This window comes from Scyliorhinus torazame, chromosome 6 (assembly GCF_047496885.1).
Source record: "Scyliorhinus torazame isolate Kashiwa2021f chromosome 6, sScyTor2.1, whole genome shotgun sequence".
NCBI classification, from domain to species: Eukaryota; Metazoa; Chordata; class Chondrichthyes; order Carcharhiniformes; family Scyliorhinidae; genus Scyliorhinus; species Scyliorhinus torazame.
In genome coordinates this window covers 188321250-188344854 of record NC_092712.1, presented here as the reverse complement: position 1 = coordinate 188344854, position 23605 = coordinate 188321250, and the positions used below count along the sequence as shown (strand labels likewise).

General features: G+C 45.9%; 1 protein-coding gene across 2 annotated transcripts in view; it reads right to left on the bottom strand.

Annotated features, from left to right (window-relative positions):
* Positions 1-23605, bottom strand: part of LOC140425184 (histone deacetylase 9-like) — a 1432561-nt gene that overhangs the window by 421303 nt on the left and 987653 nt on the right. For both annotated transcript variants that reach the window (XM_072509184.1, XM_072509182.1), the window contains exons 13-14: positions 13804-14030; positions 7173-7439 (exon numbers count right to left, since the gene is read on the bottom strand). In XM_072509184.1, coding sequence (XP_072365285.1) covers positions 7173-7439; positions 13804-14030 — 494 coding nt within the window. The remainder of the gene's footprint in view (positions 1-7172; positions 7440-13803; positions 14031-23605) is intronic.

Genomic DNA, 23605 nt, shown 5'->3' with positions numbered 1-23605 from the left:
ATTTACATACAAAATAGGCCTTACCCCTGTTTGAAGCTCCTGCTAGGGTTATTGGAAAATGGCCCAATCCAATTTTGGGTCAGACATATTTCAGGCATCCTTGGCATTCGTGTTCCAATTTTTGAAAAGTAGTAATTCAATTGGTTAGGAATGCAATGACATGAAATGAATGAAATGAAAATCACTTATTGTCACATGTAGACTTCAAATGAAGTTACTGTGAAAAGCCCCTAGTCGCCACATTCCGGCGCCTGTTCGGGGAGGCTGATACAGGAATCGAACCGTGCTGCTGGCCTGCTGTGGTCTGCTTTCAAAGCCAGCAATTTAGCCCTGTACTAAACAGCCCATGGTACTGGAAGATAGAAAGCATACTAATAGGTGGGACCAAGTTTGCCTCTTGGATGATTTGTCAAGCTCAAAATTGCCCTGCTACAGAGGGTGTGTAAAACATCACAGTTCAGACTTTCTTCAAATACTTTCTCTCATGTTCAGAACTGGATTCCATCAGAAGACTTGCATTTTTAACAAAAACTTGTGTCCTTGTTCACCATCTTGTACAGAATAGCAAGTTACAGTTGTAACAATTACCCCAATTCATGGTAATTTTTTTGATGGGAGAAGATAAGAACTATTCATTTTGGCACCTCCATCCCTGGGCAGCACGGTAGCACAGTGGGTAGCACTGATGCTTTCAGCTCCAGGGTCCCAGGTTCGATTCCCGGCTTGGGTCACTGTCTGTGTGGAGTGTACACGTTCTCCCTGTGTCTGCGTGGGTGTCCTCCGGGTGCTCCAGTTTCCTCCCACAAGTCCTGAAAGATGTGCTGTTAGGTAATTTGGACATTCTGAATTCACCCCCTGTGTACCCGAACAGGTGCCGGAATGTGGTGACTAGAGGCTTTTCACAGTAATTTCACTGCAGTGTTAATGTAAGCAAGGTTGACCGTCTGGTTCCACCCCCTGTCCCTTTCTTTTCATCATCTACATCTTGTACCTTGGCAAAATCATCCCGTGGGATAGAGCCAACTTCTATGTGCATGTTGATGAAATGTAGCTCTACCTCTCTTCCACTGCCAGTGGACAGCCAGTCATGCGTAAGTAAAACATTTCTCCAACTTAAAATGAGCAGGATAACCTCTGCCTCAAGTCAAAAGCTCAGCATTATAGATCACAATTCTCCTACATCCCTCCTCAGGTGGTGTGCAGTCTTGGTGCACTACATTACTCTCAGCTGAGCTATGTTTCAAGTTGAATATCCTATTTTATCTACTTTCACCTCTGCAACACTAGCCATATCTGTTCTTCATGCTCATCGCTGCTGAATTTTCATCCATTCTTTTGACATCTCCAGACTTGACATCGCCAATGTTTTTCTTGACAGCCCTGAGTTTCATCCAAGGTAAACCGCAATGTATCCCCAACTTCGATGCCCGCATCTTATCCACATTAAAGCCTGATTCTTCATTAGCAAGTTGGGTAGGCAGAGTAGGGAAATTTCTTGCCGTCACATATCTGACTTGAGAGAAAATGCCCCGACCCACCGGAGTTCTGTTGTGGAGGGATGATGGGGAGTGGTGCTAAACGGAGTCAGTCCTGTCAACGCCGGAAACAGTGCAGAGGTAGACACATGGATTGGATTGGATTTGTTTATTGTCACGCGTACCGAAGTACAGTGAAAAGTATTTTTCTGCGAGCAGCTCAACAGATCATATAGTACATGAGAAGTAAAAAGTGGATCTGTTTGGGAGAGCTCGCAGAGAGTCGCCTCGCTCCAGCGCCATCTTGGAATACCATCCTGGAATGGGCTGCCAAGTGCAGAGGTGGGCTGCATAAAAAGGCCCACCTTGATGCTCTGGGAGTTTGTCATCACTTTGTATGCCAACCTATGCCCATCTACCCACTCACATACCCCCATCATACCCTTCAAGCCAATATACCTACCCCACATGGCCCCTCATATCCTCTTTACCAACCCATGAATCCCTACTCATCCCCATGGCCCTTTATAAACCCCCATGTCAACTCGATGCCAACTTGAGCCAACCCACGACTCCCACCCATCACACTTTGCCCTTACAGATTTCATGCAAACTCACTGAATATCCACCATGAGTGGTCCTCAGGAGGCATGGTGAAATGAAAGAACAAAGTTCTAAATATCTATTGCAGACATCACTATGTTTAAAAATTCATTGCTAAAAACTCATTCATACATTTAAATCCCTTCAAATATTTAATTCCTGATAAACAGAAACACTGTATTCAGAGCCCCGCTCTAAGCACTTAACTGTCGAACAATCTGTGAAACTACAAGCTCGTCACTATAAGCAAACATAAATAATACTATAATAAGAACACTTTCGTTTATGTCACCAAACACCTATTGAAAGTGTAAGCACTGATATCGTTCAACTGCTGCCTGGCTTTTATTTACTTAAAGGGTAGGGGATTTAAATGACTTGACAGCTTGACAGTTCAACAGACATTCTCCACTTTTTATGCACATTCATGTCTAATTTTAAAATTTCAAAGAGGTATAGACCTCTCCAAATAACTCCAGTAGGTTTTGACATTTCACTCAAATCTGTAAAGTCAACAAGTCATGTTGCAGAAACTTGGGTAACCAAAGTTTTTGAAGGAACCTATATTTTTTAATGTGCCACTGTCTCCATGAAGTATAGATGTGTGAAGTACGTCCTGCTTCCACTCCCCTCCACAAGCAAAAATGGTAGGTGCCAGGTTCAGGAGGACAGGACTTCCATATTCCAGGCTCTGGTGCTTTTGGCTAAGGTGGGAAGCCCTTCTGGCTTTCCAACAATTTGGGCCTAAGTTGTACATCCCAGTTGTACAGCCTTTCTATGTTGCAATGTAGGATTTCAAATGCTTGCCCTGATTTACTAGTGCCTTGCTTACCCCTGTATTCTTCTCAGGTATAAGTAAATGATAAAACAAGCATATTAGAAATCTTAGAAATCATAACACAATAGATAGTTATCTTATTTTTCATGTCAATTATATTTTCTGTAAAGTAATGAGGCACAGCAGGAATCAATAATGCCAGATACATCTGGTATCTTCAGGGCATTGAGTAACTATGCAGTTAACAAGCCATTCATTGTTCTTAGAAAAAGCTCTCCAGGTAAAATAGAGAGAAATAGCTTTAAAATTATACCTGTTTTTTGTTGTAATTAGAGACATTAGCTAATTAATGACATTGACCCTTCAGTTAGAGGACAGAGGGCAATCTAGCACTGTTCTTGGTCCTGTCACTTTCACAGCACCCAAATGTGTGTGCATGGCATTCAACACCAGGGTTAGAGAGGTTTCTCTGCTGCTGTGGATGCTGGGAAAAAAACAAAATGTTGCTTCCTTCACAGAATAATTTCACACTCCATGCTGCTCTGAACCAAGGAAAGTGTATGCCAACATCAAGATCGTTTCCCTTCAAGATCGTTTCCCTCCTCGTGCCAGGATGAATGCATGAATCCCAAAGTAAACAGGTGGACCTAGAATGCAAGTGCAGTATGCTCCCCTTCATAAAGGATAGAAAATATATGTAGAAAATATATCCTGTAAACATGCAAGATCCACATGAACTTCATGGGGTAGATGGGTGTTTCCACATGTGGGGGACTAGAACCAGGGGATACAGTTTTTGAGTAGTCTCCCTTTTAACATGGAGATGAGATTATTTTTTCTTTCAGAGAGTCATTGATCTGTGATATTCTCTTCCCCAAGATGCAATGGAGGCTGGGTCATTGAATTTATTCAGAGCAGAGATAGGCAAGTTTTCGATAGACAAGGGAGTCAAGGTTTATGGGAGGCAGCCAGGAAAGTGGATTTGAGCTACATAGCAGATCAGCTATGATCTTATTGTCCCGTGAGTGTCCCTTGAAGAAAGGTTTTTGTCTTATCACATGGCTTCAGTGATGCCATTGTGTGGGTGGAGCTGGGCTGTGGCTCTGTGAGCTGTTTTTGGTGTCGCTTTCACATTTTGACTGCTGCGGACTCAGACGGGAGAAAGAAGTGTTTTGGCCTGTTTCTTCCTATTTTCATTTTAAATACCTGTTCCAGTTAAAAAAAAACATTGATTCTAGCTACCTGCTGTTTTGGTAACTTAAAAGATATAGCTTGCTTTCCAGAAATTGCTGGTGAGACGGGGTCAGAATCTCAGGGAAAAACAGTCTTATTCAAGTGAGAATGCAGAGTGCTGGGCCATGCCTTTGAAAAGGTTTTTTTGGGGTTCTGGGATTTTGTTTTTGAATTGGAACAGTTAAGGGGGAATTCATTTAGTGTTAAACATAGATTTCTGTAGCTAGGGGGTGTCCTTATGTTTGTAATTGATAAAAATTCTTGCCGTGTGTTTATATAAATGTTGGGCTGAGTTCTTCCAAAATGGGACTATGTTCCGTTTCACTCCCGAGTTTCCAATAAAAAAGATTAGTCGATTCACTCACCTGCAGGGGGCTAGCAGGGACCCAGAGTGTTTCACGCAGCTTTGGCTGTGGATACGGGCCCCCGCACTTCCGGTCTGGAGTCCGCGCATGCCAGCTGTGCCGAGCACCATGGCGGACTCGGACCGCGGAGGCAGCTTCAAAATGTAGCCCCCCCCCCCCCCCCCAGTGCCCGATCCTCCCAACCCCACCAGACCAGCCGCAGACTAAGTCCGCCGCCACCACGCCAGGTTCCCGAATGGCGATAGGTAGTTAGAACCACGCCGCCGGGAACTCAGCCAGTTGGTAGCAGAGAATCGCTGGGCGGGCCTCTGGCAATGGCCCCCAGCCATGCGGAGTCCTCCGCGAACATGCCAATTCTCGGGTCCCAGAGAATCGCCGGACCGGTGCCGGGCCCGATTTCGGAGTGAAAGTTGATTCTCCGCCACAGCACCAAATGCGAATTCGGCGCGGGGCTGCGGAGAATCCAGCCCATTAACTAAGTTCTTAGAATAAAGCTTATTTTGATTGAAGTGTCTAGGACGACTGTTGAACCACACCTCAAGTTAAGGCTCTTGTGCTCATCCTAGCCAAATTCAACAAAAAGTTATAGGCCAGCTGAACTCCATAATATACTTTGGAGTTTCTAAATCCTGGCCCATAACATTATTGAATGGGCTTGAGGGGCTGAATGGCCTACTCCTATTTCCAGGTCCCATGTTCCTATGTTGCTCTGTTCATGAGTGGCCCTCATATTTTAAAATAATCCGTATGAAATCTAATCAGTCCATTTTCTTTCAACACACCACAACATGACAATTTAACCAAATGCAAGTGAGCAAATTTGTTTAGCTATCAAATGACTCTGGCTCAATGTTAGATCACAGGCATTATGGTCATCAATGTATGAATACTGGTGTATTATCTTTCAAATCAAATGCTTTAGAACCATTCCATCACTGATGTTAGGAAGCAGGGAGAAAAGTGGAGCTTCCTGTCTATGGTTTGCCCCTGTGTACATCCTGTGTACATCCCATCCTTCTGCCCATGGGAAGCAGAACCTCTCACACAAGGTGACCCAAGACAGTGAATAAGTAACTTAGCTAATGGGGGAGGCAACCTTTGAGAGATCAAATACAGTAACATTTGCGACCTGCAGACAAGTGACATATATGATATAATATGACTAGATGTAAAATGCTCAGGTGTCATGTTAATCCTCCAGGAATACGTGCAAGAGGAATGGCAACTGTAGTAGGATCATATTTCAAAACGTATATCATCCTCTTAATTCATGGGAAATGCACACGTGTGAATTTTTACAGCCACAGAACAACTTTATTTGCTGCAGAGTGACAATCAAAATATGATTGCCACTGCACGGAAGCTCTGGCCTTGTCATCATTTCAGTTGATATAAAAGTACTATTTGCTTTTAGCATTATTAACCATTGGGAGTTATTTTGTGCTCCCCCGTGGCATGTTTTGCGGCGGCGGAGGTGGCCTGCCATTGGCCGGCAGCAACATCTTCTGGCCCTGCCACTGTCAACGGGCTTTCCCGTTGTTCACACCCTCCACCGCTGAGAAGCCCGCGACAAGAGGTCGCCTTTGCCGGGACCGACTGGAAAATCCCACCCATTGCCTACCAATGGGGGATTTGGTCCACTATACTGAGGCATATTTGTTATTATCATTAATTACCAGCAGCACTTGGCCAAGTGTAAGTGATGGGCACCATTGTGAACCACAGGGTGAATGGAACTAGAAACAAAAATAATCACAAGGGTCAAAAGGAGGCTTGAACAGGTCAAGAGTAAAAGAAATACATGAAGAACAAGAGCAACTGTAGGTAACATTAGGCAGCTGGAAAATAATATCTTAATCACTAAGCAAGTTCAACTGGAGGAACCTGGGGAAACACTAGCACTAGAAAACACTTCTAGCACCACCAGGCCAAACCATTGCTGTAAACGTAAACAGTCTTAACTTATTATACCAGTACAAGAATGTTTTGTCTCCACTGATTAGGCAGTTGCACACCAGTTGTCAATATAGTTTAACCTTAGGCCTGGTCTAGAGTGGCAATTGCTTCCATATCCTATTCTGCACTCATCACCACCACACTTCACTGTCTGTCCAGTGCACGTGTTTGAGACCTCGGGGTTGAGCTAATACAAAATGGGGCTAACCTCCACCCCCCCTCCCCATACATTGGTACTGAGGGGAGGGTACCTTGTTTCTCCAACACAAAATTAGTGTTTGTACCGTTTGGCCTTGTATATATTTTTTACTCTTTTAATAAAAAGATATGTAGGTTCCAACTACAAGCAATGGTAATTCATTTTGGTTTAATAATGCAACGTGTTTTGAGATAGTTTACCCTAACAGCTGGAAGGTCCTGTGGCTCAGCAAGTTATGTGTCTGCCTCTGAACTAAAAGCTACAGCTTCAGGTTCTACTCCAGTACTTGGCCATGAAAGGAGCATTTATTATCTGATTCAACTGGTCGATAATGAGCATACTAATCCCTCCTACATCTCCCCAAAGGGGAAAAACGAATGCCTGATGATATGAAACTAACAAAACACAACTCCAAATAGCTCCATAAGTTTAAACTGTGTCACTCTTAGTGATCATACATGTCATTGCTGCTGATAGCACTGGTAAGTGCTGTATTCATTCAGGTTGGTGGTTTTCTCTGGTTTCTTTACAAACATTAGTTGGTTATTTAACCTTTTACTTACCTGGTGAAAAAATGTTCTCTTCTCCTCGGGATCACTCTGTCTGAATTGGATCTCATCGTCACTGTCTGGAGGCTCCTGTTTCACCTGCACAAAGTTTGCCTGAAGTTCTGCTTTCACTCTCTCATAGGTGCCATTGCTGTTGCTCTTGTTGCTACCACAGGGAGGCCCCTCATTCTCCTGTACAGTCTGCTGTTGGCAGAGTTCGTCTTCTGTCTCCTCAGGGTGGCTTTCAGGCCGTTGAAGCTGCTCGTTGGGTTTGGAAAGTGTCTGTAATAAAAACAGACCCTCATTTAATTAAAACGTCGGAATAATTCATCCAGATTGTCACATAAAATATGGAAAATCTTTTCACAAATCCAACAAGGTAAATTTAAAAGCTACATTATGAATTTCTGCTTTCTCCAACAGGAACAAGTATCAGGAATTTTTGTGGGCATCGAGATCAATCGGCCGGTAATGCTTGTAAAAGTAACTTTCAAAAGGGAGCTTAATATATACTTAAGTAGCAAATCTTTGCAAAGCAATGGAGAAAGAACAGTGGAGTCGGAAAGATTAGATAGCTTTCAAAGAGCTGGTAAATCGTACCACAAATGCAATAAATAAGTCTGAAAAGTTTTCAAACATCTAGGCCTGGGATTTTGTGGAGGTGTGAGGGATGTGGGCTAAAGAGCTGAACAGCCTTTGATATAAGTCAGCAAAGTCTGAGAAAACCAAGGGCTGTCTTATAACCAGGCACCGCTGTCACTCGCCCACCTCTGTGGCCACCTCAAAACTGCTTATAGAGGTGGTGGGCCTGAATCCATCCATCCCTCAAACACCAGAATAAAAATATGGTGGTCAGGGACGCTGACGGGTCTCGGTTTCCCGAATCAACCGTCCCACGTCCTCCATGAAAGTCTAGTCCATACAATCACTGTAGCTTTTAGATCTTTCCCTGCAAAACCATCAGCACCGTTTAGCTCAAACCATGGAAGAGAAAGCCCCACTACACAAAATTATTGTGTTACATTCCTCGCAATATCTATCTTCAAAATAATGGAGTCAACTTTCTCAGCTGGTGCTAATTAGATTATAGTTACCACCTGCTAAACCTGGGAATGATTTGAGATCACCTAAATTGATTTTATTCAGGTTGGTTAGCAGTCAACGTTCGATCCATTTACAATGGAAAATTTCTTCCAGAGGTCGTTCTCCAATGCTGGTTCTCAGTTACGTGGCTATTAAAGTCGCTTTATTTCAGACGCAGTTCAGTTTCTGCAACATAAGGTTATAACCAGTGAATTTGTCCAGGCTCTTCCTTCAATGGCTCCAAATTTCCTCAAGAGTTGCTTCTACTCTATCACTGTAACTTTAAAGAGGACATTTATACCTTCTTCGGAATTCAGGGAAGGCCGTGCAGCCCACTCATGGAAAAGTTTTTCTGGAAAAATCAACGGTTTTATGGAAAAATTGGCATCTTCATATCCTGGCCGGGTAATCTGAGCAGATCATTCTCTTGTCATATGAACTGTCACAGTTTCATTCCATTGAAATTAATACAACAAAAATAAAGTGCAATGTACAATGATTTAACAAACTAACTGCCCAGGCAATGAAGGCAAATGTTTGCTCCTGGCTGTTTCAATTAGTCTGTCTCCTGATCACTTCCACTTCCGAAAGTCTGGTACTCTGGAGGTTACACTAGGTTGAGGCCTCTGGGGGCAGGAAAAGAAACTATCTATTTTGGTGGTTCTCCCTCTCTCTAAATGCAAATTCGCAGCAATATGTTCATTTTATGTTTGGGTATGCTGCCAATGATGAATATATATTAATCAGCTCAAATAATTTAACTCATCAGTCTAATCTACAACTTAATCAAAGATGCAAAAGTAAGTTAAACAATTCTTCTTCACCCAATATATTACAGCATTTAAGTTTTCTCCCTGAAAACTGTCCAAGACTAAACCAGACTTAACATGTCTTACTTGACCCCGAGATGAACTTCCGACTACATATCCACGCCTTCACTAAGACAGTTTATTTTCAACTCCATAATATTGCCCAACTCCATCTATGCCTCAGTTTATGATACACTTAACCATGCCTCTGTTATCCTTAGAATTGCTACTTCCAATGCATTGCTGGTTTGCCACCCGTGTTCTACACTCTGTAAATTACAGTTATCCAAAACTCTGTTGCCAGTGTCCAAATTTGCACCAAGACCCATTCATCCATTGCCCATGTGGTCACTTACTTATATTGACTCCAGGTTAAGCCTGGGTAGGAGTTTCAGGATGGCAAGCGGTTGCGCTTTTCATCCTGAGAGTCGGCACATATCTCAAACCACTGACTCTCGAACTTCCACTGCCATTTGACGCTCACTTGAGTATTGATTGGCAGTGGGCAGGACCTCCGTCCACACTTGGTAGGAACCTCCACCCAAGAGTTCTTTCAGCCAATCTGATTGGCCGATAACTCTTCAATTCTGTCGGGCACAGTGCTCTGATGGAGAGATGGTACTGCAGCATTCTACCTGGGACTAAGTCCCCAGACTGTTGCATACATACATCTCAGTGGTCACGGGGGCAGGAGACACCCAATGGGGAAGGTAGGGGACACCCTGTGGGAGAAGTAGGGGACACCCTGTGGGAGGGGTAGGGGACACCCTGTGGCGGGGGGCGGGGGGCGGGGGGGCGGAATAAGGTCCTTGAGTGGCCACAAAAGGACCTTAATAAGTTACAGGACAGATATCCCACCAGAGGCCCTGTCCACCCAAGTGTGAAATTGGGCTGGCGGGTACTGAGGGTGGATTCCATCCAGTCAATTTTAAGCTCCCTCCCCTGTCTCAGAGGAAAAGCGTAAAATTCCGCCCCTTGATTTAAAACTACTCATCTTAGTTTTCCAATCCCGCTCAATCTCTACGGAGTTTGCACTTTCTCCCTGTGTCTACGTGGGTTTCCTCCGGGTGCTCCGGTTTCCTCCCACAGTCCAAAGATGTGCAGGTTAGGTGGATTGGCCGTGATAAATTGCCCTAGTGTCCAAAACAAAACATTAGGTGGGGTTGCTGGGTTACGGGGATAGTGTGGAGGTGTGACCTTAAGTGGGGTGCTCTTTTCAAGCGCTGGTGCAGACTCGATGGGCCGAATGGCCGTCTGCTGCACTGTAAATTCTATGGTTCTCTGATTCTTCAGCTTCACAACCCTCCAATAAATCTGTGGTTCTTTAATTCTGTCCTCTTGCACTTTCTTGATTAAAATTGCTCCAACATTGGTGGCCATGCCTTCAGCTACCTGGGCATTAAGCTCTGGAATCTCCAACCTAAACCTCTCTGCCACATATTCCTCCCATAAGATGCTTCTTAAAGCATACCTCTTTGAGCCAGCTTTTGGCCATCTGTCTGAGTACCTCCTTATGTGACTCAGTGTTAAAGTTTATTTCATAATGCTCCACTGAAGTGCCCGAGGACATTTAATTACATTAAAGGCGCTATAGCAATACAAATTGCTGTTACTGTAAAATAATAATTAAAAAATAAATAAAATGCCTTTCTTACAGTTGCAGATGTTTATGAGTTCCACAGTGATAGTAAAGCATTGGTAATGCGAACCATTAAGGATGGAAGATATAAAACTTGATCCTGACACTTTATTTATAACATTTCATCAAACAAAAGTTAATAGGCAGAGAACTCCATTGCCTTTGCACACAAGAGTGAAATTTACTGTTATAAGCCTGCAACAATTTCTATTTATCATATACAATTGCTTCAATTCAGGAAATTAAAATGGACATAATTTACAGGGCTCTCTAAGCCACAGTAGTTTCAGAGAGAGAGAGAAGGAATGCAACTAAATGAGCCACTGAAGGACTGCATGAGTCTCAGTAGAAAGCACATCAAAGAAAGTAATACCTGTCTGCCTCAGCAGGTGGGAGACATATCCTACTCTCTGGCCCAAGAACACAGGGCCTGTGAAAGTGTCATGCAGGGAGTAACGTTTTTATGTCGGTATCAATGAGTAGTTCAACACATCTTTTAAAATCCTAAACCTCCTGTAAAAATCTAGCAGGAGCAAAAACAAACAGCAGCTCAAAAGGCTGGTGCGCAAATCAATAGTTCACGAGTAAGGACAACAAGAGGTGACTGAAACAAAATTTAAAACACTGCAAATGCCTTTGAATTTATTCAGAGAACAGTTGAGCACTCAGAGCCAGAGAGGTTCCATGCTCAATGCCTAGACTGTGATAAGTGGCAATACATTCAAATAGACTTAAACACAGGAATTTCCCATGTTGATCCACAGAAGCACAATCTGCCAATGGGGTTGTTGCCAAACCAAATAAGGATTTATTAGGAAGGGTGACAAAAATGTTGGTAAAAATATAGGTTTGAACAAGGGTGTTAAAGGAGAGACAGAGATTAAGGGTGTTCCAGCACTTCCGGTCTGGTTGAAGATTCAACTGCAAAGGATGAAAGGAGAGCAGGATATGTAGTGAGTTGGAATTGCAGTTGCCAGAGAACTGTATTAGGCTCTGGTCACAGAGGAGGTCACATCTGGAGGACGAAAACTACAGATATAGATAAGATGAAGTTTTAGCAGGGTAGAAGATGGGATGCTGGCCACAAGAGAATTGCAATAGTAAAGTCTGGAAATGGATAAGGATTTAAGCAGCAAATTGGTAAAGACATAGATGGACTATGTTTTGGAGTTGGAAGTTCTCAGTTTTTGTGAAAGAGAGCTGGTTATGAGGATGGACGTTCAGCTCAGCGTTAAACAAGACTGTGACATTGCAAACAGCCTAGTACAGTCTGTGAAGTGGCCAGAGCGGAATAAAATTGGTAGTGGGAGAAACAGTTTGTTGGAGGCAGGGGGTGGAGGGATAGTGGAGAGAGTGGTGCAAGAACAATAGCTTTGGTCTTCTCAATGTTTAATTGGAAGAAATTGTTTTCACGAACACATTTTTTAAAGAAAAGGTGTTGTCACATTCTTGTTCCAAACAGAATTGTAGTCCTTTGGTCTGATTTTGTTCTTTATATAACTTTCAGATTAAATATTGGGTGTGATTCAGTGACCCATTGTGTCTGGCACTAATCAGGGCGCAACGAGTGAATTGCATGAGACCCCCAAATCGGGCTCCGCGCTGAGTGCCAGGCTGTTCGCGGGTCACCCGACTCGATCCACTCAGCGGGATCTGGACCATGCCATTGCTGACCGAGATCTACATTTGTTGATTAGCCTAATCTGCTCAATTAAATACCCGGGCAGCAGAATAATCCTGCACCTAAAACTCATTGGCTGCACCTGCAAGACTTCACCAGGATGCTGTTGTTCCTCTGGCGAGGTCAGCTTGCCATCAGGAAATCTCTCTAAGTGTAGACTTGACGGGGAGAAACAGGCTGAGGCGAAAAGAAATGGCAAAGTGACGTTGGCGAGCGGGGTGATTCTTGGTGCCGTAGCCGCCGAGAAACTCCGCCAAATGTGCCCAACAGCATTTTAATTCCACTGAATTGCCACCATTATGTAAAGTATCTGCCCACCTTACATCCTGCTGTATGTGATAATTGAACAATTAATGTAGAGCCATAGTTGCCTAAATGGCTGGCAGGTAGGTCAGTCTCCATCATATTAAATATCATTCTGATGGAACGTTACCAACTTGAAATATTGGAAGGTATTTAAATAGTTGTGGTTGTGGTCCCATCCCATCATGACTCGAGATGTTGGGGTTTCTGGGTCCTGCCGGGTGGATGTCCCAGCCCTGAGGGCTGTCGGTCAATCAGAAGCCAGTAGGTCTTCAGAACCAAAGCACCACCGGGAGCAGTGGCCATTGCCAGTACTTCAGTATACCCCAGTAGAAGGATTGACACTGAAGTCTCAGAAAACAGTTAAGTGAGGTGGGTGCATTTTCTGTGAGGCAGGGATAGAGAGTGATGGTCAGTGTAAAGGAAAGGGTGTCTTCCTTTGGGGACAGCCTGCGGCTCCTTCCATTGAGCACAGGCTTCCTAAACAGGAGGGACTACCCTGCCCACATGGTGTGACATCCCCGCCACTAGCGGCTGGTTTAGCACCGGGCTAAACAGTGGGCAAAACAGCGCGGGTTCAACTCTCGTACCGGCCTCCCCGAACAGGTGCCGGAATGTGGCGACTAGGGGATTTCACAGTAACTTCATTGAAGCCTACTTGTGACAATAAGAGATTATTATTAGTAGTAGTAGTACAATACCAGGTGTGGCAGCTTGAGGCCCTTAAGTGAATATTAAGTGGCCATTTGAAGACTTTAATTAGCTACTAGGAAGGAGAAGGCCATCTCAAAGTGAACTTAATTGTGAGGAGTCAGGAAGATGGAGAGCCACCCCTCTGACTCCCAACCTGGTCCTGGATGGTGGGGGGTGTGTGGGTCCAGAAGGAGCGCACTAAATTCCACCAATCAATCCTGTTTCTCTTCCCACAGATGCGGAGCAACTCTAGCATTTCCTATTTTTATTTTACGCTAAATAGTAACTATTTTTCAATGCAAAGTGCCAGGTTCATATACACTTTAAGTATAGTGACTTCATGCGTGAGTAAAGAAGGACGTTTTCAGCGGTTTTCCATAAACATATACATTTTAAATGTCAATTGCCACTCACTGCTGTCACAAAGGAAGCACTGACCTTGGTCAAATGTGTCTGCTGCTGGTACTGCTTCTGTTTTTCCAGGAACTGTTGGTGTTGCTGTTGAACAACCAGTTGTGCCAGGGCCTGTGTGCTTTGTGGGAGTGGCGCAGAGTGTGTTCGATTAAGTGGTCTGTGGCGTGGCAACTTGTTTGAAGCTCTGAGTGCCGGTGATAATTTTTCCCCCGCTGCTCCCAATGGAGAATGAGCATGAAGCGGAGTCACACCTAAAAGCCAGTGCAATGATTTGATTAACAGTAGCCTGGATATGATATTTTACAATGCCATATTCCTCCACATTGGAGATTTCTATAATAGTTCGTACATGGTAAACTATGAGAATTGAATTGAATTCAGAGTTTAAAATGCAACATCTATTTATACATCACCTCAATTCACAATAGGTGATGGAAATATTTTCATAACAAATGTCCCCAGGAATTGCCTATTCCGCAGAGTCAGGGCAGAAAGGGCCATGGGACTCATAATTCTGGTTATTTTGTCTTGTTGAATATGTCATGATATTCAGGTAAACATCATGGTGCAAACATACATACATACTGATGGACAGATCAACGGACCAATCAATACATACACAATACCACAGGCAAGAGCATACACACAATAAAACGGGGAACACAACACTTCCAGCAGCTCATTCCAGCAGGAGACAGCTCAGGGCACAGAGCTCACAGCAAGCCACTCAGACATCCACCATGTTCTGAGTGCCACTCCAATATAGTGTTAGGGATAGGTCCACAGATTCAAGGGTAATGAACGAACCACAGTAACCAGTTTACCATTGTAAATATTGTTTGCAATAAAACTGAGTTGTACCATCCGCAACTGTGTTGGTTTGTCTGTGTAGGAGAGCACCCAACACGACATGGTACCAGGAGTGGGATCCGGTAACTGTGAAACCTACCTACGAATCCTCAGGAATCCACCATCCTGCGCCATGGACACCGTCAGCAAGCCGCAGCCGTTACAAATCGCTGGAAACCTCGGCGTCAATTGGAAGCTGTTTAAACAGCGCTTCCAGATCTTCATGGAAGCCACCGAAAGGGCGAGCACTTCAGACACCAGAAAAATCGCCCTCCTCCTCTCCACGGCAGGGCAACACGCCATCCATGTCTACAACTCCCTGGTGTTCGCGGAAGGTGAGGACAAGACCAAGTACAAGACGGTCCTTCTCAAACTCGAGCAACACTTCAGCATGTGCCCATTTCGCGCGCTTTCCGTGGCCTCTCGCGTTTGTGCGCGACAAAAAACACGTCGATGCAGTGGGACGTGATTCGCAGGCGTGCTCGACGCAAGTCCGAACTGCGCATGCGTGGTGGCGCAACAAAGGCCATGACGTGCGGCAACTGCGGAGCCGCACATTTAAAGAGGCAATGTCCGGCAAAAAACCGACAATGCCTCCGCTGTGGCAAGATGGGCCACTACGTTGCCTGCTGTCAAGCAGCTCAACCTGCCAATGTTCCCTAATTCCAACAACCTCGCAGGGACGTGCGGACCATTCAGCCTCCGTACTACGAGTCGTGCTGAGACGATATCCAAACCAGTGACACAGATGACCGTGACGCTTTCCGTGTTACGGTCATTGATAGGAACCGGATGTCTCCAGGCAGGACCCACCAGCTGATGCCAGTGAACAGCGTCAATCCGGGTGATGAATGGTGTGCCACCCTAACGGTCAACCGATCACCGATAACATTCCGTCTGGACACTGGTGCCTCCGCCAACCTAATAGCATGGTCAGCCTTCTACGCCTTGAAGGTCAGACCACCAATTCGGCCATTCCGTTGCAAGATGGTCGACTACAATGGAAACGACTTCCAACTGGTCTACACTCCGGGAAAGGATCTTATCATTGCGGATGCCCTATCTAGAGCAGTGAGTACACCGCCCGACTCAGAGGGGTTTGTCTGTCAGGTCGAAGCACAGGTGGCCTTCACATCGGCAAATTTGCCAGCCGATGACTCCAGTCTGGCCCGTATTCGCCGGGAGACTGCGGCTGACCCCCTTCTACAACGTGTGATGCACCACATGACGGGAGGGTGGCTCAAAGGACAGTGTCCGCAGTTCTACAATGTCCGGGATGACTTGGCCGTCATTGATGGTGTCCTCCTAAAGCTGGACTGGATTGTGATTCCACACAGCATGCAGAAGTTGGTCCTCGACCAACTACACGAAGGCCACCTGGGGGTCGAGAAGTGCAGACGGAGGGCCCGGCAGGCGGTATACTGGCCGGGCATCAGTGATGACATTGCCAATATGGTGCTCAACTGCCCCACCTGTCAAAGGTTTCAGCCGGTGCAACCTCCTGAGACGCTTCAGTCCCATGAGCTGGTGATGTCCCCCTGGGCGAAGGTGGGTGTGGACCTTTTTCACGTGCTCGACAGGGACTATGTAATCATCACAGATTACTTTTCAAACTATCCAGAGGTCATTCGCCTGCTCGATTTGACATTGTTCGCTGTCATAAGGGCCTGCAAAGACACCTTCGCACGCTACGGCATTCCGATTACTGTCATGTCGGACAATGGGCCCTGTTTTGCCAGCAAGGAATGGTCTTCCTTTGCTGCTTCGTATGGCTTCACACACGTGACGTCCAGCCCTCTGCATCCCCAGTCCAATGGAAAGGCGGAGAAGGGCGTTCACATCGTCAAGCGGCTCCTCTGCAAGGCTGCTGCTGCCGGATCTGACTTCTGCTTAGTCCTGCTAGCCTATCGCTCGGCCCCACTAGCCACTGGCCTCTCACCAGCCCAGCTGTTGATGGGTCCCGCCCTCAGGACCACTGTGCCGGCCATTCTGGTCCCCACAACCAACCATGCTCCAGTACTGCACAGGATGCGACAGCAGCCCGTTCGCCAGAAGGTGGCACATGACACACGGGCAACTGATCTTCCCGCGCTGGCGCCTGAGGACGACGTCCGCATCCACCTACCAGAAGGTGGCTGGTCAGCACCTGCCGAAGTTCTCCGACGCGTGGCTCCCCGCTTGTTCCTGGTTCGCATGTCTGATGGCTCCACTCACAGGCGCAATCGCCGGGCTCTTCGCCTGCTTCCACACTCACTACGGGAACTTACACCGGTGCCACGCCCTCCTGTTGTCCTTATGTCGACTTCGTGGACCTTCCTGCCACCATGCCCATTCCGTCGTCGCCCGTGGCGAGGCCCATTCCTCAGCCGGTGAATCCTGACTCACCCTTGAGGCGGTAAACCCAAATTCGTCACCCACCTACGAGGCTGGACTTATGAGCCTGTTTGAACATTGAACTCACTGATGTATCATACCACTGTGTTAATATGTTTCTCTTTTTCCTTGTTGTTACAGGAGTTTGTTTTGACGTTTCACATTTCCATGTGTTTTGTTTATGGTACAACCTCTTTGCTATGTCGCACCTGACATCGCCCCATGTAGATAGTTTAGCCCCATGTACATGCTGTAGATATTGCACACACACACATTCAGCTGCACTCAGTGCACACCTCTATTTATAACCACATAGGCACATGTTCTTGTAAAAAAGGGGGGATGTCATGATATTCAGGTAAACATCATGGTGCAAACATACATACATACTGATGGACAGATCAACGGACCAATCAATGCACACACAACACCACAGCCAATTACAGGCAAGAGCATACACACTATAAAACGGGGAACACGACACTTCTCGCTCATTCCAGCAGGAGACAGCTCAGGGCACAGAGCTCACAGCAAGCCACTCAAACATCCACCATGTGCTGAGTGCCACTCCAAGATAGTGTTAGGATAGGTCCACAGATTCAAGGGTAATGAACGAACCACAGTAACCAGTTTACCATTATTGTTCGCAATAAAACTGAGTTGTACCATCCGCAACCGTGTTGGTTCGTCTGTGCAGCAGAGCACGCAACACGACAGAATAGTTTTGAATTTCCTAGCTCATCAAATTTAGGGTATTTCAGAACTGGATAGATTTGTACTCTTCAGGCACACTGATCCAACCCAGCACAAATTTCTCAAGTAAATCGGTCATGTAATCTTTTATATAAAAACCTTACACATCTACTTTTAATGGCGTGTGTACAGAAGTGCCCAACATGCTATACAACTTCGACACTATTGTCACCAAGGTGTCTAAAACTGCAGGTGCACTGAGGCTGTCCGCCGTGGAGCAAATCTTAAAAGCAAAATACAGAAAAATTGCAAAAAGAAAATTGTCGTCCAACTGCAGGAATCTCAGTTATTTTGCTATCATATGACTTTGACCATGTAGCACTTAAATATTCGAGTATAAATCGACACCTGTTCATCAATGACCTAAATATAGGAACCTCACGAGAACTGGTCATTTGAATGGGGGATAAAGCTAGCTCACTGAGTAGTAAATGGATTCATCAGAGAAGTCTCAGAATTGTGCAACGATGAGTACAGAAGGAGATCACTTGGCCCCAAGTGTTCATGGCATTCTTTGAAAGCTGCCCAATCAGTTGCATTCGCTGGTTCGTTCCTCAAAGCCCAGCAAACCTCCATGCTGGGTGGGCACCAGGGGGACTGGCGTGCTTTATTAACCCCTTAAATCAAATTTTGGTTTGATGTTTTAAGTTTACGTTACAATGCTGGGCGAAATCTAATCACCATTCTGTGATGACTTACCAGGGCCTAGTGTTTAGGCCCGATTGAAATTGGACATTTTAAATTAAAGAATTGGACACTTTAAAACAAGCCACAGTCGCTTCAGCACAGCATTATGGGAATTCAGACTGGTCAAGTTCGAACACACTCAGAGATCAGACAGGCTGCCAAGACAGGTCCGGACCTGTTCGGAGTTTTCTATAAGCCCCCAAACAGTAACAGAGATATGGAGGAAAAGATTGCAATGCAGATTTTGGATAGGCTCGGTAGCCACGGGGTAGTTGTCATGGGTGACTTTAACTTTCCAAATATTGATTGGAACCACTATAATTCGAATAGTTTGGATGGGGCTGTTTTTATCCAGTGTGTGCAGGTGGGTTTCCTCACACAATATGTGGATAGAGCGACAACAGGCGGGGCCACATTGGATTTGGTACTGGGTAATGAACCGGGCCAAGTGTTAGATTTGGTTGTGGGAGAACACTTTGGAGATAGTGACCACAATTCGGTGACTTTCACTTTAACAATGGAAAGGGATAGGAACATACGGCAGGGCAAGGTTTATAACTGGGGGAAGGGTAATTATGATGCGATTAGGCAAGAATTGGGGAGCATAAGATGGAAACAGGAACTGTCAGGGATAGGCACAATTGAGATGTGGAGCTTGTTCAAGGAGCAAATACTGCATGTCCTTGATATGTATGTCCCTGTCAGGCAGGAAGGAAATGGTCGAGTGAGGGAACCATGGTTTACAAAAGAGGTTGAATGTCTTGTCAAGAGGAAGAAGGGGGCTTATGTAAGGATGAGAAAACAAGGTTCAGTTAGGGCACTTGAGGGATACAAGATAGCTAGGAAGAAGCTCAAGAAAGGGCTTAGGAGAGCTAGGAAGGGGCATGAGAAGTCCTTGGCGGGTAGGATCAAGGAAAACCCCAAGGCTTTTTACATTTATGTGAGGAATAAAAGAATGACCAAGGTGAAGTTAGGGCCGTTCATTCTTGTCGCAGCATCTGCATGGTCTAGCCAATGTACCACGCTTCGGGACATACTTTCCTGCTCTGCGGTGCGGCAACCGAAGAGGAAAGAGTCAAATTGGACCCCTCCGGAAGGCCGCTGCCCTAGATTCGACATGTATGCTCAAGCCATCAGGAGTCGCGTCAATGCCAGATTCATCAGTCGCATTCACAAGACAGCCCCGAACGTCACCCAAGCACAACGCAATGCCATTCGCGCTCTCAAAACCAAGCGCAGCATCATCATCAAACCAGCAGACAAAGGAGGGGCCACTGTCATACTGAACAGAACAGACTACTGCAAAGACGTATACCGACAACTGAACAACCAAGAACACTACAGACAGTTACCCGCAGATCCGACCAAGGAACACATCCGCCAACTCAACAGACTGATCAAGACCTTGGATCCAGATCTTCAGAGCACCCTACGTGCTCTCATCCCACGTACTCCCCGCATTGGAGATCTCTACTGCCTCCCGAAAATACACAAGGCAAACACACCAGGCCGTCCTATCGTTTCAGGCAATGGGAGCCTGTGTGAGAACCTCTCTGGCTACATCGAGGGCATCTTGAAACCCATCGTACAAGGTACGCCCAGCTTCTGTCGCGACACGACGGACTTCCTACAGAATCTCAGCACCCATGGACCAGTTGAACCAGGAACATTCCTCGTCACAATGGGCGTCTCGGCACTCGACACCAGCATCCCCCATGGCGACGGCATTGCTGCAACAGCCTCAGTACTCAATACCGACAACTGCCAATCTCCAGACGCAATTCTGTAACTGATCCGCTTCATTCTGGATCACAACGTCTTCACCTGCGACAACAAGTTCTTCATCCAGACGCACGGAACAGCCATGGGGACCAAATTCGCACCCCAATACGCCAACATCTTCATGCACAAGTTTGAACAAGACCTACTCACCGCACAGAACCTTCAACCGACGTTATACACCAGATACATCGATGACGTTTTTTCCTTTGGACTCACGGCGAAGAATCACTGAAACGACTACACGATGACATCAATAAGTTCCATCCAACCATCAGACTCACCATGGACTACTTGCCAAAATCAGTTGCATTCTTGGACACACTCGTCTCCATCAAGGACGGTCACCTCAGCACTTCGCTTTACCGCAAACCCACGGATAACCTCACGATGCTTCACTTCTCCAGCTTCCACCCTAAACACATTAAAGAAGCCATCCCCTATGGACAAGCTCTCCGTATACACAGGATCTGCTCAGACGAGGAGCGTAACAGACATCTACAGACGTTCAAAGATGCCCTCGTATGAACGGGATATGGCGCTCGACTCATCGATCGACAGTTCCAACGCGCCACAGCAAAAAACCGCACCGACCTCCTCAGAAGACAAACATGGGAAACAACCGACAGAATACCCTTCGTCGTCCAGTACTTTCCCGGAGCGGAGAAACTACGACATCTTCTTCACAGCCTTCGACACGTCATCGATGAAGATGAACATCTTGCCAAAGTCATCCCCACACCCCCACTACTTGCCTTCAAACAACCGCGCAACCTCAAACAAACCATTGTTTGCAGCAAACTACCCAGCCTTCAGAACAGTGACCACGACACCACACAACCCTGCCATGACAATCTTTGCAAGACGTGCCAGATCATCGACATGGATACCACCATTACACGTGAGAACACCACCCACCAAGTACGTGGTACATACTCGTGCGACTCGGCCAACGTTGTCTACCTCATACGCTGCAGGAAAGGATGTCCCGAAGAGTGGTACATTGGCGAGACCATGCAGACGCTGCGACAACGAATGAATGGACATCGCGCGACAATCACCAGGCAGGAATGTTCCCTTCCAGTCGGGGAACACTTCAGCAGTCAAGGGCATTCAGCCTCTGATCTCCAGGTAAGCGTTCTCCAAGGCGGCCTTCAGGATGCGCGACAACGCAGAATCGCTGAGCAGAAGCTTATAGCCACGTTTCGCACACATGAGTGCGGCCTTAACCGGGACCTGGGATTCATGTCGCATTACATTTATCCCCCACCATCTGGCCTGTGAAATCCTACCAACTGCCCTGGCTTGACACAATTCACACACTTTAACCTGGGGTTACCCCATCTCTGGATCTGTAAAGATTTAATCGCCTGCTAATGCTCGCATTCCAAGCATTGTCTGGCATCTTTGAATCTGTCTCTATATATGTTTCTGGAACATACCTCTTCATTCACCTGAGGATGGAGCAACGCTCCGAAAGCTAGTGACATCGAAACAAACCTGTTGGACTTTAACCTGGTGTTGTAAGACTTCTTACTGTGCTCACCCCAGTCCAACGCCGGCATCTCCACTACATAGATAAAGGTAGAGCAGTTGATGCTGTATACATGGATTTTAGTAAGGCGTTTGATAAGGTGCCCCATGGTCGGCTGATGCAGAAAGTAAGGAGGCATGGCATAGAGGGAAATTTGGCCAATTGGATCAGTAACTGGCTATCACATAGAAGACAGAGGGTGGTGGTAGACAGTAAATTTTCATCCTGGAGCCCAGTCACCAGCGGTGTACCATGGGGATCAGTGCTGAGTCCTCTGCTATTTGTGATTTTTATCAATGACTTGGAGGAGGGGGCTGAAGGGCGGGTTAGTAAATTTGCTGATGACACCAAGATTGGTGGAGTAATGGATAATGTGGAGGGCTGTTGTAGGCTGCAAAGAGACATTGATAGGATGAAAGCTGCGCTGAAAAGTGGCAGATGGAGTTTAACCCTGATAAGTGTGAGGTGATTCATTTTGGTAGGACAAATTTGAATGCGGATTACAGGGTTAACGGCAGGGTTCTGAAGAATGTGGAGGAGTAGAGAGATCTCGGAGTTCATGTCCATAGATCTCTGAAGGTTGCCACACAAGTGGATAGAGCCGTCAAGAAAGCCTATAGTGTGTTAGCATTTATTAACATGGGGATTGAGTTTAAGAGCCGTGAGGTTATGCTGCAACTGTACAAGACCTTGGTTAGACCACATTTGGAGTATTGTGTGCAGTTCTGGTCACCTCATTATAGGAAGGATGTGGAAGCATTGGAAAGGGTGCAAAGGAGATTTACCAGGATGCTGTCTGGATTGGTGGGCGGGTCTTATGAGGAAACATTGAGGGAGCTAGGGCTTTTCTCAATGGAGCGAAGGAGGATGGGAGGTGACTTAATTGAGGTGTATAAGATGATGAGAGGGATAGTTAGAGTGGACGTTCAGCGACTTTTTCCTAGGGTGGGTGTAGCTGTTACAAGGGGGCATAACTATTAGGTTCATGATGGAAGATATAGGAGGGATGTCAGAGATAAGTTCTTTACTCAGAGAGTGGTTGGGCTGTGGAACGCACTCCCAGCTATGGTAGTGGAGTCGGACACTTTAGGAACTTTCAAGCGGTTATTGGATAGGCATATGGAGTGCACTAGAATGATAGGGAGTAGGTTGATTTGATCTTAGTTTCAGACTAGTTCGGCACAACATCGTGGGCCGAAGGGCCTGTACAGTTCTATGTTCTATATTCTATGTTCAAACCTTGACCAGACCAGGAGGAAGGAAGGAAGGAAGGGATTGCCAGCGGGAATCGCCTTCATGAAGATGGGCGAGAGGAATTCCAGCGATCAAATCCATAGCCTCCCAAGCCATCTTTATGGGTATACACTGATCTGGGGTACCTCTAGTATTTTCTGGGTAATATAATGATCAATTGTGTTAAATAGATATTGTTGAATTTTGAACTTGTGTTTGTGGTTTGTTTTCCTCGTAAATAAAGACACCCTAAGTAAAACCTTTGAGTAAGTGAACTGGTCGAAAGTATCTGAGGTTTTACAGGCACAACAGTTCCTTGACGTTCAATGGCATTACCATCGCTGAATGCCCCACAATCAACATCCTAGGGGTTACCATTGACCACAAATTGAACTGGACTAGCCATATTAATCCGCAATCCACAGGCACAAGTCAGGAGTGTAATGGAATACTCCCCATTTGCTTGGATGAGTGCAGCTCCAACAACATTCAAGAGTCTCAACACCATCCAGGACAAAACAGCCTACTTGATTGCTCCTCCTTCCATAAACATTCAATTCCTCCACCAATGACAAACAGTGGCAGCCATGTGTACCATCTACAATATGCACTGCATTA